The 15,122-nt window shown below is 44.3% G+C and overlaps 8 protein-coding genes across 8 annotated transcripts; 4 read left to right on the forward strand and 4 right to left on the reverse strand.

Annotated features, from left to right (window-relative positions):
• Window positions 1–104: 104 nt before the first annotated feature.
• Window positions 105–1,236, forward strand: V2V93DRAFT_367764 (phosphatase inhibitor-domain-containing protein). Its single transcript, XM_066909648.1, has 2 exons — window positions 105–606; window positions 667–1,236. Exons 1-2 carry the CDS (start codon window positions 381–383, stop codon window positions 954–956), a joined length of 516 nt encoding a protein of 171 aa, XP_066766596.1. The 5' UTR covers window positions 105–380; the 3' UTR covers window positions 957–1,236.
• Window positions 1,113–2,771, reverse strand: V2V93DRAFT_367765 (WD40-repeat-containing domain protein). Its single transcript, XM_066909649.1, has 3 exons — window positions 2,296–2,771; window positions 1,782–2,239; window positions 1,113–1,728 (listed from the first exon to the last, which is right to left on the reverse strand). The coding sequence occupies exons 1-3, from the start codon at window positions 2,563–2,565 to the stop codon at window positions 1,362–1,364; spliced, it is 1,095 nt and encodes a 364-aa protein (XP_066766597.1). The 5' UTR covers window positions 2,566–2,771; the 3' UTR covers window positions 1,113–1,361.
• Window positions 2,772–3,049: 278 nt separating this feature from the next.
• V2V93DRAFT_358226 (helicase C-terminal domain-containing protein) lies at window positions 3,050–6,033 on the forward strand (the record flags this gene model as incomplete). The annotated part of the gene is made up of 6 exons (XM_066908051.1): window positions 3,050–3,200; window positions 3,258–3,262; window positions 3,314–3,735; window positions 3,789–4,155; window positions 4,210–4,305; window positions 4,360–6,033. 6 exons carry the CDS (start codon window positions 3,050–3,052, stop codon window positions 6,031–6,033), a joined length of 2,715 nt encoding a protein of 904 aa, XP_066766598.1.
• Window positions 6,034–6,871: 838 nt separating this feature from the next.
• Window positions 6,872–8,340, forward strand: V2V93DRAFT_322756 (major facilitator superfamily domain-containing protein; the record flags this gene model as incomplete). The annotated part of the gene is made up of 3 exons (XM_066907417.1): window positions 6,872–7,204; window positions 7,264–7,382; window positions 7,440–8,340. 3 exons carry the CDS (start codon window positions 6,872–6,874, stop codon window positions 8,338–8,340), a joined length of 1,353 nt encoding a protein of 450 aa, XP_066766599.1.
• A 119-nt stretch (window positions 8,341–8,459) lies between these two features.
• Window positions 8,460–10,229, reverse strand: V2V93DRAFT_345281 (chorismate synthase). Its single transcript, XM_066907879.1, has 2 exons — window positions 9,821–10,229; window positions 8,460–9,741 (listed from the first exon to the last, which is right to left on the reverse strand). The coding sequence occupies exons 1-2, from the start codon at window positions 9,843–9,845 to the stop codon at window positions 8,627–8,629; spliced, it is 1,140 nt and encodes a 379-aa protein (XP_066766600.1). The 5' UTR covers window positions 9,846–10,229; the 3' UTR covers window positions 8,460–8,626.
• V2V93DRAFT_367778 (VPS4-associated protein 1) lies at window positions 9,961–11,383 on the forward strand. The gene is made up of 2 exons (XM_066909650.1): window positions 9,961–10,336; window positions 10,423–11,383. The coding sequence occupies exons 1-2, from the start codon at window positions 10,217–10,219 to the stop codon at window positions 10,930–10,932; spliced, it is 630 nt and encodes a 209-aa protein (XP_066766601.1). The 5' UTR covers window positions 9,961–10,216; the 3' UTR covers window positions 10,933–11,383.
• V2V93DRAFT_367780 (protein-tyrosine phosphatase-like protein) lies at window positions 10,942–12,192 on the reverse strand. The gene is made up of 4 exons (XM_066909651.1): window positions 11,897–12,192; window positions 11,590–11,822; window positions 11,454–11,541; window positions 10,942–11,388 (listed from the first exon to the last, which is right to left on the reverse strand). The coding sequence occupies exons 1-4, from the start codon at window positions 12,160–12,162 to the stop codon at window positions 11,019–11,021; spliced, it is 957 nt and encodes a 318-aa protein (XP_066766602.1). The 5' UTR covers window positions 12,163–12,192; the 3' UTR covers window positions 10,942–11,018.
• Window positions 12,193–12,205: 13 nt separating this feature from the next.
• V2V93DRAFT_367782 (uncharacterized protein) lies at window positions 12,206–14,500 on the reverse strand. Its single transcript, XM_066909652.1, has one exon. It carries the CDS (start codon window positions 14,465–14,467, stop codon window positions 12,431–12,433), a length of 2,037 nt encoding a protein of 678 aa, XP_066766603.1. The 5' UTR covers window positions 14,468–14,500; the 3' UTR covers window positions 12,206–12,430.
• Between the last annotated feature and the right edge of the window lie 622 nt (window positions 14,501–15,122).

The raw sequence follows: 15,122 nt of genomic DNA on the forward strand, positions 1-15,122 counted from the left end.
GTCCATCATCAAAGCCTGATCTCTTGGTCAAAATTGGAAATTCACGAATTGTATTTGAGACTCTTTGTCCTCGCAAAAGCCAAGGAAATGGGCTATAAATTTGAATAATTCTTAAGATATTCGTGGAGAGTTAAAACCTTGACCTTTGGTCACGTTACTTTGTTGGCGCGTTTTCATTTCTACGCTCGGATTTCAGTACTAACTACGCAGACCTTCAGCAAGCCGGACCTGCAGCAAAGATTTGTTCATAGCAAATTTGGAGAAGGGGTAATTTATCAGTCGAGCAAGATTTTATAAGCGCTACCCTAGTAGTGAAGCAACATTGACGCATTTAGCCAATCAAACAAGGACAACGCGCCACCAAATATTTCATTGTGAATATGCAACGTCAACGCGAAGTAGCACCAACTTCAATGGGTCCATCGGTGGTAGTCGAGGACACTGCAGTGTACCGAGAAAGTGGAGGTGGACTTTCCGGTACCGACTCGCCCGAGCCAGCGTTGGTGGGCACTCTGCGCCTACGAGGTGGACATATTTCAGATCGTCGAGTAGCGTGGACTGATGACGTTATTGACAACGAAGACATGGGAAAGAAGAAATCAAAAGGTAGCTTGATTGTTTAAATGCATATTTACTCAGAAATGGCGAAACTAACCACCTTTCTAGTTTGCTGTATATTTCACAAACAACGACGATTCGATGAGAGCTCATCTGACGAAAGCTCGTCATCTTCCGATGATTACAGCGACAGCGACATCGACAGCGACAGTGGAAGTAGAAGTGGACCGAGTGATAAACCGGAAAACATTGTACCTAATGCGTCTGCGTCAGAAGATCATGACGAGATCTGCTCACATCACCATTCCCGCCGCCATCGCCACTCTAGCCATAAACGCCGAGGCAGAAAGCCGAATGCATATGAGCGGCAACCAAAATACGGGTCAAAGAAGGTCTAATCAAGAACTCTATTCTGCGCATTCATCATTCGTTGTGCAGGGCTCATTTTAGAGTTGGTATATGGGCGAAAGATTCTTCGTTTACTCGGTGGCGGTTTGGATTTGCATGACGAATTTGGCGTTTATAGATGTCGGGGGAAAATGGCTAAAGGTTATGGGGTATTTGATTGTTATATGTATTAATCACGAAAAATTTTATCATTACATTGGGTCAATAGCGTAATAGAACGGCAGTCTCTAAGCAGAAGCAATTCAATATATAGTCAGCGTCAACAAAGTGCAACGCTTGGTAAAACTACACATTACAACTACTAATCATTGGAGTTTTCCACATTATGACCTCTAATAAGCCGGCTGTTCTCTAGATTTTCCATCTCCATTATTACTTTTCTCGCCTCTTAGACTTCATCGCTTCTTGAACGGACGCGGCTTCATCTCTTCGTCTTTTGTAGCATGCAACTTGACTGATATAGGATAATCAGCCCGGTTGAATTGATAACCTTTACTCCAATCGTAACTAATAGCATATGCAAATATAGAGCCACTCCTGTTAAAAGTCGAGCAGGAAATTGTAGCGCCGACAGATGGATAGCCTTTCAATCTGTGTTTCGAGTCTTTGTCCCAGAAATGATAGGATCCATCTGAGCCAGCAGTAGAGAAAGTACCGTACTGGGGGTGAAAGTTGATGGCATTTACTGAGTATACATTCGATTCAGACCGCGGTCCGCTACCTGGTGCATCTCTGTGGCATTTGAACGAGAAACCGCTTTTTCTATGTCATCTGGTCAGTTATAAAAGAACCCCACAAAAAAAAAAAACACATACTGCTGCTCTCGCTCATCAACGTACTGCATCGCACATCGACCTTCAATACTTCCAATAGCATAGCCATTACCGGTAGGGAAGCAGGTTACCACGCGTGTTTGGAACTTGAGCGGACTCTGCAAGCTTCTAAAAATCGTACCAGGATTGTTTAAATCAACAATACAGATATGGCGCTCTGCGGTACCGATAACCAGTAATTTCTGCTGCACATCCATACTGTAAACACGTTCTGGAAGCTGGACGGTTGCAACTGCTGTTGGCGATCTTAAATCCCAATATTTTAACGTCTTATCCCATGATCCCGTTGCTACCATCTGAGCACCTGTATTTCCCGCATCCACAAATCTAACTGCTCGAATAGCAGCGTCATGTTGAGCTATCTGTGTTGATTGGCCTGACTGGACGTCATACAGCCAGCCCGCCTTATCAGTGCCTCCGGAAGCAACTTTTGTACCGTCCTGCAGGCATTGTCAATAACAGTAAATCAAATATCACACCATTTTTCAACACCTACACTTGACCAATGAACACTCAGCACTGCTCCTGGCTGCTCATAAAGCGCTTTTCCTTGAGAATCACCATTCGGTGCGATCTCATAAATTCGAACTTTTTTATCCCATGAACCTACTGCTAAGATCTCAGCTTGAGGAGAAAATGACAACGATGAGACTGAGTCTTCCGGTGGTGAGGTAAGATCTCGATCGGATTGCAGATCCGCCGCCGTTCCCAGTACCTGGCTCGTAGTTGAACTGACTGAAGCGGGTGTAGAGCCAAATAAGGACATTTTCAAAACACAATCTTGCTAGGTTTACTAGATCCAGATAGGATACTGACACCAAATTTGCAAATATATGTATATATATCACTGTCAGCGCTCTATCAGCGATGTACGAACAATCTTTTTTTCCTCGAACCACGCGAGCCTGTTTGTTGTGTCTTCGATTTGTTATTTTCACCAAAATTCGATGATCGAGCGGTGCGTTAATTAAAGCCCTAACCGTGAGTTGCTTTCAAACACCAACTTTAGGGGACTTCAACCATTGACGCGTTTACTACACGTCGCGAGAGAAGTTAGGACTGTGATCTGTTTTTTGAATCATCCTGCCCTGAATGAGAGTAATTGAGTAGCGAACTCTAAATACATGTTTTCAGGATTGCTGTAGCATTGTATTTACGATCAACGACAAACTACATCAAGCTACGGTCACAATAGAAGACATTAGCTGTCGTTGAGCTAAGCTGGCTCTTCAAACAAGCTCCTTTCAGCAATGACTATTGCGGACTCCCCTTCAGTAGGCTCTCTTTCTCAGCGCGACTTCCATCATCCATATACGCCTTATAAGATACAGATCGACTTTATGAATGCTTTGTATGAAACCATAGATCAAGGCAAGATAGGAATCTTTGAAAGTCCCACAGGTATTAATGATCCAGTACCATCTCAAGGATATTAGGGACTAACGCACATATATTTAGGGACCGTACGTGCAGCGCTTATAACTGACTTTTCATGCTTTGCTAATATGTATTAGGGAAAATCGCTATCGTTAATTTGTAGTGCAATGACATGGCTTCGAGATCATCAATTACTAAATCTTCAGGAAGATGAGTCTACAGCAGATGAGTCTGAGCCAGCTTGGGTTCGCGAGCATCATATGAGTATGCTGAAAGAGAAGCGGTTGCGAAAATATAAAGATTTACAAGCCCGAATCGAAAAAGTTCGCGAATTAGAACGAAAGGAGAAATTGTCGGTGTTGCAAAATGGTCGCATGTTTGGCACTAATATTGGCAGTGGACTTTCCAAGAGGTCAAAAACCGGCGAGAAAGAAGAAGGTACTGACGTGAAGTACGTCGTTGAAGACTATTATAGTGATGCCGAGGATGGCCCGACGTCTGTGAATAAGAATGATCCTGATAATAACTTATCAGGAGAAGTGCAAGCGCTATTACGAAAGTACGAATCACTATAATTGGTCCAATTGATGACGCTAATTTTTCATTCTTTAGACTTGGTGGGAATCACGGTAGTCAGAATGAAGACGAAGAGGAGGAATTTGACGACAGCGATATCAAAATCTTCTACGCATCACGAACTCATTCGCAGCTGTCGCAATTTGTTCAGCAATTAAGGCTCCCCGAGTTTCCAGAATCCGAGCTTTATAGCGTCAAAGGCACTTTACGTCACGTGCCACTGTCGTCGCGTAAACAGCTTTGCATTCATCCCACGATATCGAGATTACGTGACTTGAACGCAATTAACGACAGATGCGCTGAGTTACAGCAAAATACAGGTGAAAAACGATGCCAGTATATGATGAGCGACAAGGTGGTTAACGAACGGGTCAAGATTCGAGATTTTCGCGACAAAATCCTTGTAAGTATGATACGCGACATATATTTGTTGAATCATGCTGACATGTTATCACAGGCCGAGGTGCGAGATATCGAAGATATGGCCGAAATTGGGCGTTCTATGAAAATTTGTCCTTATTATGCTAGTCGCTCTGCAATACAAGTCAGTGAGGTAAGGGTGCTATTGGTGTATAAGAAACATATTGTATACTGACATGCGTCTAAGGTTATTACACTACCTTATCCTTTACTATTGCAAAGTAGCTATAGGAAGGCTCTCTCGATCTCACTCAAAAATCAAATCGTTATAATTGATGAGGCCCATAATCTTTTGGATGCGATAACATCTTTATTTTCAATGTCAATATCACTGTCTGATATCACTAAATCAAAAGAAGGCGTTCAAGTATATCTCAAAAAATTTTCAAAGAAGCTGAATGGGGGCAACAAAGTCTATATCTCACAGATTGTGAAGCTTCTAGTTGTGCTCGAAAAGCATCTTTCTGAGTTCTCTGGGCTGAATGGAGCCGAGGTATCTCAGAATGAGGTGCTTCAAAATGGATATGTCGATACGATAAACGTCTTCAAAATTGAGAAATACATGGAGAAAAGCAAATTATCGAGAAAAGTTGAGAGCTATATTGTTCATCTAGCGGAAGAAGAAGCAGTTAAATCGATGAGTCTAGTCGGTAAAGAAAATAAAACGAAAGGTAGGAGAACAGTCAAGCAACCCCCACCAGCTGTGCCATTGTTATCAAGGATTATGTCGTTTCTGATAGCCCTCACCAATCCGACAAACGAAGGGAAGGTTTTTTATGAATCAGCAAATGGAGAGAAATATTTGAAATATTTGTTGCTAGATCCGAGTTTCCAATTCAAGTCAATCGTAGACGAGGCACGCTGTGTAATTCTAGCGGGCGGAACTATGGAACCCGTTAGCGATTACTTGAAATATTTATTCCCTTACGTTCCGGAGAATCGATTTCGAATGGTTACTTGCGATCACGTTATCCCAGAGCAGAATCTTGGAGCGTGGACAGTTGCCACTGGTCCAACTGGAATGGAAATGACATTTACATTTGAACGTCAGCATCTTGAAGCAACAGCTGTCGAGCTGGGTCGTACAATTGGTAATCTTTCATGTGTGATTCCCGACGGCATGGTGCTTTTTTTCCCCAGTTACAAATACATGGAAGAGGTTTGTGCCATATGGAAGAAAACCAGTGGCACAGCACAATCACAGTGGGATCAGATTGCTAAACGAAAAACTATATTTCAAGAGCCGCGCGACGCAGGGGAAGTCGATCACGTATTGGCAGAATACGCCCGAGAATTAAATCATTTTCCAGCTTCTGCAGAGAAGCGCGGAAAAGGAGCAATGCTTCTTGCTGTTGTTGGTGGGAAGATGTCAGAAGGTATAAATTTCTCTGATAATCTTGCACGAGGGATTGTTATGGTAGGTTTACCATTTCCAAACGCGCGATCTGCTGATATGATTGCCAAGAGACGCTTTGTCGAAGGGCGTACGATAGAGGTAGTCAGAATGCGAGAAATGAAGCGGCTTCAAGATATATATATAAATGAGAGCCTGATTCCTCAAGCAAAACTGTCAGAGATTACTCAGACTTGTCGAAAAGAGGCTGAGGATGCTTCGCGCGAGTACTATGAGAACGTCTGTATGCGTGCTGTCAACCAAAGCATAGGGCGAGGTATCAGACATGCGAACGATTATGCAGTGATTATATTTGCCGACAGTCGATTTGCAAGTCCGCGCATTTCGAACAAGTTGCCAAAATGGATTCGCAGCCGAATGCCGACGAATCCAGAGGCTAATGATACACGAATAGGGGGCGTTATGCGAAATATTCGTGATTTTTTCAGAGACAAGAACAGTAAATAGTGGAAAGCATTTGCAGGAGTTTCGCTTATTTTTTTCGATGTGGCTAATTTGATCGCGCTATATTACTTTTATCTGGTTTATTAGTTGTTTGCATGACTTTACGGCTAATCAAATTAATCTACGATAACAAAATAATTTCGAGTTGATGCATTGATAATAATGTCCTGCGGATATAATGCGCCTAGCTTAGTAAAACCCTATTGAATATTTTTGTTGTATTAGAACTCGACGCCATCAACGCGTTAGGTTAGTACGTGCGCGATTAATCGTTGACCACTTACTGACAGACTCGGCCAAACGTATTTGATAGTGTATATCAGGAAAAGTACTACCTGTACTCCGGTAAAAGAGACGGCAAAATTTTAAGCTACTTAATTGTAACACTATCTTAACTGGAGCAATAGTAAGTCGTTCAAATATAGTCCAAGCTCGGACCTTCGAAAAGGTCTGTGTGCTCAGTGTGCAACTTTCTAAAGGCTGGACGGTCGATATACATATAATTTATATATTTTATAGACGGTAACCAAAAGACTATCTACCCTGCTATATGACTGGTTCCAATTGGTAGTGAATCCACACGCTTTGCTGTCTGATCAGGAAAATAATAACTGTCCCGAAGCACTGTGCAAGACTGATTATTTTATCGTCAACAAATCCGATAACGTGGTGAACGATAACAAACACGCTTTCTATAAGCGGAAAAGCAGTACTTTGTTTAGCATAAGCCTCAACAATGACTTCATCTTTGAATACAGCGCCTGACGAAAAGGATGCTGAGATATTAGTTTCTAATTACACCATTGGCTCCGAGTTAGACCGGTTCAAAATGAGGACAAATATGAACTACGGCAGTGTAGACGATCTGAGACTGAATTCAAGAGATGGTGCAGATTCTGCAGCTTTAAATGAGAAGAATATAGAAGGTGAGATAATAGCCAGTCAAGGAGACGACGAAGGTGTTTCACCAGCCATTGTTTTTCCTGAAGGAGGCACCAAAGCATGGCTGTGTGTTGTCGGAGCATTCTGTACTCAATTCTGCTCGTTTGGATGGGTAAATACATTTGGAATATTCCAAGATTATTATCTGCGTAATCAATTATATGGATATTCTCCTACCACAGTTTCTTGGATTGCGTCTCTGCAGTCATCAATTATGTTTATGGGCTGTTTGGTAACTTTTTTTTTTAATGTTATGTCATGATTTTATGCGAATGTTAACTGATAATTCAGATTGTCGGACGTTTATTTGACTCATACGGTCCGAGATACTTACTTATTATTGGCACTGTTCTAGAGGTTGGTGGCATTATGGCCACATCAGCAAGTACGACGTATGCCGAAATTTTAGTGTGCGTGAGCTACCTGATCTACCGCTATAAACCTTATTGCTAACAGAAAAGATGTAGATTTCAAGGAATAATTGCTCCAATGGGAGCAGCGTGCGTTTTTAATGTTGCCGTCGGCTGTACATCGAGCTGGTTCAAACAAAAGCGGGCGCGAGCATTAGGTATAATGTCCGTAGGTTCAAGTGTCGGTGGAATTATATATCCTTTTCTTCTCCGGAAACTTGCTTCTGAAACTTCATTTGGTTGGATGATGCGATCATGTGGCTTTTTGATTCTCGGGCTGCTTGTTATTGCTAACCTGACTATTACGTCGAATGTTACCCCTCGTGGTCATTGGATGCCTTTATATCCAAAGGAGATTTACCAGCAGTTTAAGGATATAAATTTCACTCTTATTGCAATTTCATTTTCACTCGGTTTTGTTGGATTCACGTTACCCTTTACATATATTGTATCAAATGCGTTATATCATCACGTTGACGAGGGTCTTGCGACATATCTGGTATCAATTCTAAATGCCTCGAGTATCTTTGGGCGAGTTATCCCTGCTATTTTAGCTGATAAAATTGGGCAATACAACATGAACGCAATTGGAATCTCTTTTGCTGGCTTGTCAACCATTGCGGTTTGGATACCTGCACGTGCCGCGGGAGCGCATGTCGCATATGTCATTCTCTATGGATTCTTTTCTGGAACATTTGTTGCTTTAACGCCGGTTTGCACTGCAAAAATTAGTAATATTGAAGATATCGGTATGCGTGTCGGTTTAATGTTTGCATGTCTGAGTTTAACAAATTTGGCTGGTGTGCCGATTGGCGGAGCTATTTTAGGTGATGGAACGCAGCTCAGTCGGTGGATGGGCATGATGGCTTTTGCTGGGGCATTTCTTGTATTGGGTGGTATTGTATGTTGGATTGCCAGGATAAAATTGGTAGGGTTTTCTTTGAAGGCTGTATGTTGATGAATGCTGTGACGACGATTGTAAATGATGAGGCTGTTAGAATGGTTTATTAAAATTTCAGTGGGGATCTATGAAAAGATGGTTTTTTTTGGTTTTTTTTTGTTGTGGGAAAGGGGGGATTTGGAGGATAAAAGCTGTAATTTTAAAAATTTAGACATGACACACCTACGAGCTATATGATCGAAAAATAATGTGAAAAAAAGACACCATAACTCTTTTCATTCTATACAACAAATAAAAATATATGAAATATTGATTGCGATGCCGATACGAATTCACCTATAACCTAATTTAACTGAGGAAGTAATTGCTTGCTACCTTGTCTAGCCAGCTGAGCCATAACAGCATCCATCAACACCAAGCTTGCCATAGCCTCGACGATCGGCACAGCACGGGGCACAACATTAGGATCATGACGTCCCTTGGCGGCCAGAGAACCATCTGTTCCGTCATAGGTGGCAGTCTGCTGGACCTGAGAAATAGTCGCAGGAGGCTTAAAGGCGACGCTGAAGTAGATATTTTCCCCATTCGTAATACCACCCTGGATACCTCCCGAGTTATTAGTCTTAGTGCGGAGCTTGCCAGTCTCGGGATCCTTGAAAAAAGGATCATTGTGCTGCGAACCGGGAATAGTGGTTCCCGCAAAGCCAGAACCGATTTCAAAACCCTTGGTGGCAGGGATTGAGAGCATAGCATGCGCAAGCTCTGCCTCTAACTTGTCGAAAACAGGCTCACCAAGACCAACGGGAGCGTTACGAATAACACAAGTGACAACTCCTCCAATCGAATCATTCTTAGCCTTCATTTCTTCCACTACTTTGATCATCTTCTCAGCGCACTCAGGCACAGGGCAGCGCACGGGAACAGCATCATCGACCTGCTCGCGAGTGATTGTATTCAGCAGAGAGAGAAACTCCGGATCAGTGGGATCGCGTTTCAGCGACACGCTACCGACAGCAGATACAAACGCAACAATTTCTACACCGTAAGCTTCACGGAGAAATTTCTCTGCAATAGCGCCTCCAGCAACGCGACCAATAGTTTCGCGCGCCGAACTGCGACCACCACCGGACGACGCCTTTATGCCGTATTTGACCTGGTATGTGTAGTCTGCATGCGATGGTCTCGGATAAAGATCCATCTCGGTATAGTCATGCGGTCGTTGATCCTCGTTCTGAACAAGCATACCAATTGGAGTACCGAGGGTAACACCAAATTCTGTGCCAGACTGGATCTTGACAAGATCTTTTTCATTCCGTGGGGTGGTCAGTCTCGACTGACCAGGCCTCCGTCGGGAAAGCTGAGTCTGAATGTCGGATTCGTCTAGCTTCATGCCCGGAGGCACGCCATCAATGATACAGCCGACGGACTTACAGTGCGATTCTCCGTAGGTGGTTACCCCTACAACCACAAGTATGTCGTTAGTCTCAACAGTCTCACAAGTCTGCTTTTCTTAAACAATGCCTAAACATTAACTCACGAAAGTAATGGCCGAATGTAGACATAGCTGAATGTAAACGCTAGCTTAAAAGGACTAGGTAGACGAAGAAGAAAATTACAGGCTGACTTGTGAATGAGTAAAAAAAAGATTATTCTTCGCGTGGCGTGCTGGATCTTCAAACCTTATTGGGTGCTTAACAAAAACTACCGTTCATATACTAGCGCAATTGTTGCTTCAAATACTGATCTATTCAGATTTATACAAGAACGAACCAACTGCTTACTTCAAACGTGCATATGTCGGTATTCGCGGCATTCTCAATATATTCCTGTCGCTGTGCTCACTAGGAACCCCCCTGAACTTCATCCAAATCACGGGCTTAACTAAAGCCTGACCATACGCCCAGACAACGCGCTCATCCCGTCACAAACCACCATGTCTACTGTTCCGTTTAAGAATATTTACCATTTGCGGCATGTATCTGAGACTTCTCAAAAAGCTTGCATCATCTGCTACAAACCTACTGATGTAGTGCTCGTCTCTGAAGATGGGAAAGTAAGAGTGTCTCAGTCTAATCTCACCTGAAATCATTTGGTCCAGTTCCAAAACAGAGCATATAATCTGACAATTCCATTTTTTAGAATGATTTTTTCTATACGTGCCAGGCACATCTATCGGACCGCGGATTCGCAGTCCCTGTGGCGAACTCGGCTGCCGAAGCTGCGAAGCGGAAGAAGGAAGCTCTAGAGCTTGAAATCGAGAAGGTTAAAAAGGAGTGGGACAAGAAATCCGCTGGGCGCAAATCTGATTGGGAGAAGAAAGAAAGAGAGCGGTCTAAGGAGAAAGAGCGAGATATGAAAAAAGAGGAGGAAGATGACAAGGCTCAGAGGATACTCGAGAAGCGCGATAAGGCAGAACATACAGAGCAGCTCGCCAAATTAGAAACCCAAAAAGATGAATATGAAAAAGTGGCGACTGCCGAGCAAAGAATTTTTAATTTGAATAAGGACATTTATGGGATGAGATTAAATAACTGGCGAAATATTCAGCGGTCGAAAAAAACGGCCGAGCTGTTACGAAAGCATGGTGGATTGCCATCCGTGCCTACGACTTTACCGGGAACCCCAAAGCCGGCGAAAGATGAAGAGTAGATAGAGTTACTGAGAAGTTTGGATTTTTTTGAGATAAGAATAGAAAGAAGACTCTTGTTTCATTGCCATGAAATAATGTACCCCAATTACGCCCGTGGCAGTGCAAACGGTTTAACTTCATCAACTCTTCCTCTCTGTACTGAAATTCCCGGTGTAACCCAAGCACCACAGGAACACTTCATTCCCTGCCATCGATAACTTCCAACTTTTGTCTTACACTTTGGGCAATCGAGCTTTCCTTCTAGTCGTCCTTGCTCGAGCTCAGGTTGCATCCATCGCATTGGTTCAAGGAAATAGTGCATACATGACTGTCCAATAACAGACACCATTCCAGGACCTACTGTAGTCTTATAAGGGCCCATTTTGACGGCTTCGTAGTAAGCTTTGGTATTGGGAGGTGGTAGGTTGGCTGGCGGCTCATGGCGTATGACTGTGTTGGCGGACGCTAATGGACATCTGATAAATCAAATTAGTAGATTGCTTGATGTTTTAGAGATTTCTTTTGCATAGCGTAGACGCACCTGCACTTTTTACATCGAAGCTCTGTTGATTTGCCTCCGACTTCTGAGCTAGCGGAGTAGCTATTCAACACAGGAGCAGTTCCGGAAGCTACTTATGATCAGCTCTCGTCCCCTCCAAGACTTCACTTTAACATACCAGTAGCTAATTCAACATCCTTTTTTAATTTCCAACGACGATAGCCTTCTTTTTTCTCATCGACGGTAAAGCCGTCTCTCTCGAATACGTCTAGTTGCTCTCTGAATGAGTCGTTGGGGTTCACAATCACGCGGCTTCTGCGGATGAGTGAAATAGCCTGCTCGGTAGACATTCGTTGCTTCTGCATGATATATGCCGCACATATCGTTGCACTTCTTGATATTCCCGCTATGCTGTTTAAGCGATGCAGAGTCAGGTACACAATTCTCTGAAACTATAGATATAAATACACACATGATATACATACCAATGAACAAGCACACTTCCACCATTCGTGATAGCCTGATTGATAAACTCTATACATTCACTAAAAACAACAAGAATATTTTCTTCATCGTCGTCATCGAGTTCTATTTGCTTATGTGTGAAATCAGATACGAGCCGAGGCTGAATTTCCCCTCGTAATAGCGACAAGATGTGAGTTATTCCGGCTTCTTTGAGAGAAGTTTGACCTTGTAGTGCAAATAGAGAGCCGATGTATATCATATAACCGGGTATTTTGTGCATTGCCATGATTGTATATAAGCTGAGATACAAGTATCGTACAAAAAGAGGTGCTCTGGGCACTTTTTCTGGTTGGGAGATGCGATCTGTAAACTTTAACCTGCGCGTCTGCTTATTTTAATTGCTGAATTTTAAACGATCATGTCCTTCCTCATATATAAAAATCACTATGGGGTCAAATAGATCTGGATCAATTTGAAAAATATGTAATTACATTACTACTATACAAAATTGGTATACAAATAGATAGTGAACCCAAAAAAGTCAGATGGATGAATCAAATTTCTCGATATCCTAAATTATTACTGCCAGTTAACCACCTCGTTCTCGAGCTCGTCGAATTCAGCCGGGCAACAGGCACTGGCGGTACTGGCGGTACTGGCGGCAGGGGTCTTGAAGTACTACTTGATGCTGGCACCTGCTCTTGATCTTCGTCGGGATTTGTGATTCGTAATGCACCTTTTCGCGTCGTACTGACAAGAACCTGTACCTCGCGATCTTTAAACAGCTCATATAGATCATCATCGTCGTCAGCAGGCTTAATATCAGAAGAGTTATCAGTCTGTTGAATACTCCCTCTACCCTCCAAAATACTCAACCCAGTGTTCTGTGGCCCGCCGCTTACTCGTCTTCTGAATCCGCGGGAGAGGCTGCCGGTGATGCTAGCACCCACGGAACTAGCAGAGGCACCAGATGATATTGATCGCGTTGACTTACGCAGTGATCTAAATCCTTTTTTCCCCAAACCAAATATAGTCGGCGAAGCTGATCGATTGGATTCTGTCTCCGTTGTCGATTCTGTGAGTTCGTTTCCTAGTGAGCGGTCCATACTTCGCTCATTAGCTAGCCTGATAGGTCGTCGATTTAGTCTATCAGTCGCTGTTTCGCCAAATGGAGTCGCAGTTGGAGAAGGAATGTGCATCATCATGGGGCCAGTAGCAGATGCTGGATCCTGCTCTGAAGTGCCAGCCATGGCATTCACACCGGCAACAATCGGATCGTCACCAAATGCAACGCCGGAGTATTTTTTAATCCATGTTTTTCTCTTTTCTTCCCACGTTGTTACACTCTCGTTGTCATCGTCTTCAAGTGGTTTTTCGTCGAAGCTTGATGGCAGGAAAATACCTTGGTCTGAATTTGGTGTGAGTGGTCCTAACGGCCGTCGCATACGTCTGCGCTTATAGATATACGAGTAGATGAGGTAGGCAATGACAGCGGCGGCTACTACTGAAAGAGTTGATATTGCCGCAATCGAACCGCCAGAAAGATTAGAATGGGACTGGGCAACGGTCGCAGTGGCGGTAGCCGAAGCAGCGGCCGCAGAGTCGATGGCCAAACCCGCTTTGAGAGATGATTTACTGTAACTCGACAGATATTTCCATGATGTAGTGTTGAGTAAAACAACCTCAGAGTAAGTACTGTTTGTAATAGCAAATAAGATATCACCTGGGAGCATGGCGGCACCAAGTAGACTAGCAGGAAAGCCACCCTCGACCGTCGGCTGCAACCACTCCCAAGAGCCATCTGATATATCAAGGACGACTAGATTGGGATCAGCAGTGCGACCATCAACCAAACCTCCAGAAACAACGACAAATTCAGCAGCGTTTGAGAGGACGACGAGGGGGTTTGTGCGGCTGTCGATATTGTTTGAGTTCTTGACGGATCTATAAGACCACGAGGACTGCTCCCAGATGGCGAGCTGCGACATGCCAATCCAGCCTTCGGCAGCAATGCCTCCAAAAAGAATGGTATCGGCCGAAGCGGTAAGAACAGAAGCATTCGTGAGAGCGACTGGGGGGTTGGTATTGTCGGGGTCGATGAAAGAGGCAGAGGAGGTATTGTAGGCTGAAAGAGTACTGTAGTATGCGACGACGTCTGCTGAAGAAGTAGACGGACATGAGCCGCCAAAGATATAAATGAGCGACTCAGTGGCAAGATCTGTGAAATAAGAAGCGCCGTTGGTGTAATCAGGCGAAATGTCTCCCGATGGCTCGATTGAAGACCAGGAGTCAGTGTCAATGTCATAGGAGGCGAGCTCTAAGGTCGAGCCACACGAGCCGTAGAAAGAATAGATCGTGAGATCGTGGCCAAGGATGATGGAGCCATTACTGGGAGGAGAAGACAGAAGGGAGACAGTCTTGGCTGCGATGTTGTGTGAAAGCGAGGAGTTTGCGATGGCCGAGTCGGCGACGGAGACGGAGTAGAAATATGAGTCCGCGGTCTGCAGGTAGAAGGTGTCTGAGATGTTGAAGGACGAGGACCAAGCCCGGGCCAAGGCAAAACACCAGGGCAAGGCTAGCACGACGCGCATGGGACAGATAAGGCTTGCGGTACGCGAGGACACGAGATGGAGACAGAGACTGGTCTTGAGTGGACGTAAACAGTAAAGTAAACAAAGAGCACTTAGCAACAACACTAGCCAAATCGGGAAGGATATCAATGCTGAAGGCTGAAACACGAACCGGTTCAGAACCTGGGCCTTCGCGAAGGGAGGCCACGCCCAGCACCGCTTCGTTGCTCGTCGCTTCGTCGCTCCTTCGCCCTCTACTCTCTTTTCTTTTCCTCCTTCTTTTCTTCTCTTATTCTTGCGCTCTTATCGCATCCTGCCAATTTACACACTATCTGCACTTGCTTTAGCTTAAGTATCTTTAACTCTCTCCCGCAAAGCCGCTCTCGTCCGGGCTCCGTCTCTCCTAATCGCCGGCTTCCGCTGAATCTGCCAGCATGCACTATCTGCCGCTGATGCCACTCCTACGATCATTCCGCGGCGATCGTCCCTCCCAGGCCCCTCTCAATGACGATGATGCCGACTCCGTCCCGCGTGTCCTGCCCGCCGCCACAGTTTCCACTCCCACTGCGCCGCGCCATGTGTTGACCTCTCTCGATATTCCCCCCTCGGCTTCCGCATCGCCCTCATCATACGAGCCTATCGCTCGCTCTGTCATCTATTACTCTTCTTCCTCTTC

The sequence above is a fragment of the Kockiozyma suomiensis genome, assembly GCF_038497685.1.
Source record: "Kockiozyma suomiensis strain NRRL Y-17356 unplaced genomic scaffold V2V93scaffold_5, whole genome shotgun sequence".
Classification (NCBI taxonomy): Eukaryota; Fungi; Ascomycota; class Lipomycetes; order Lipomycetales; family Lipomycetaceae; genus Kockiozyma; species Kockiozyma suomiensis.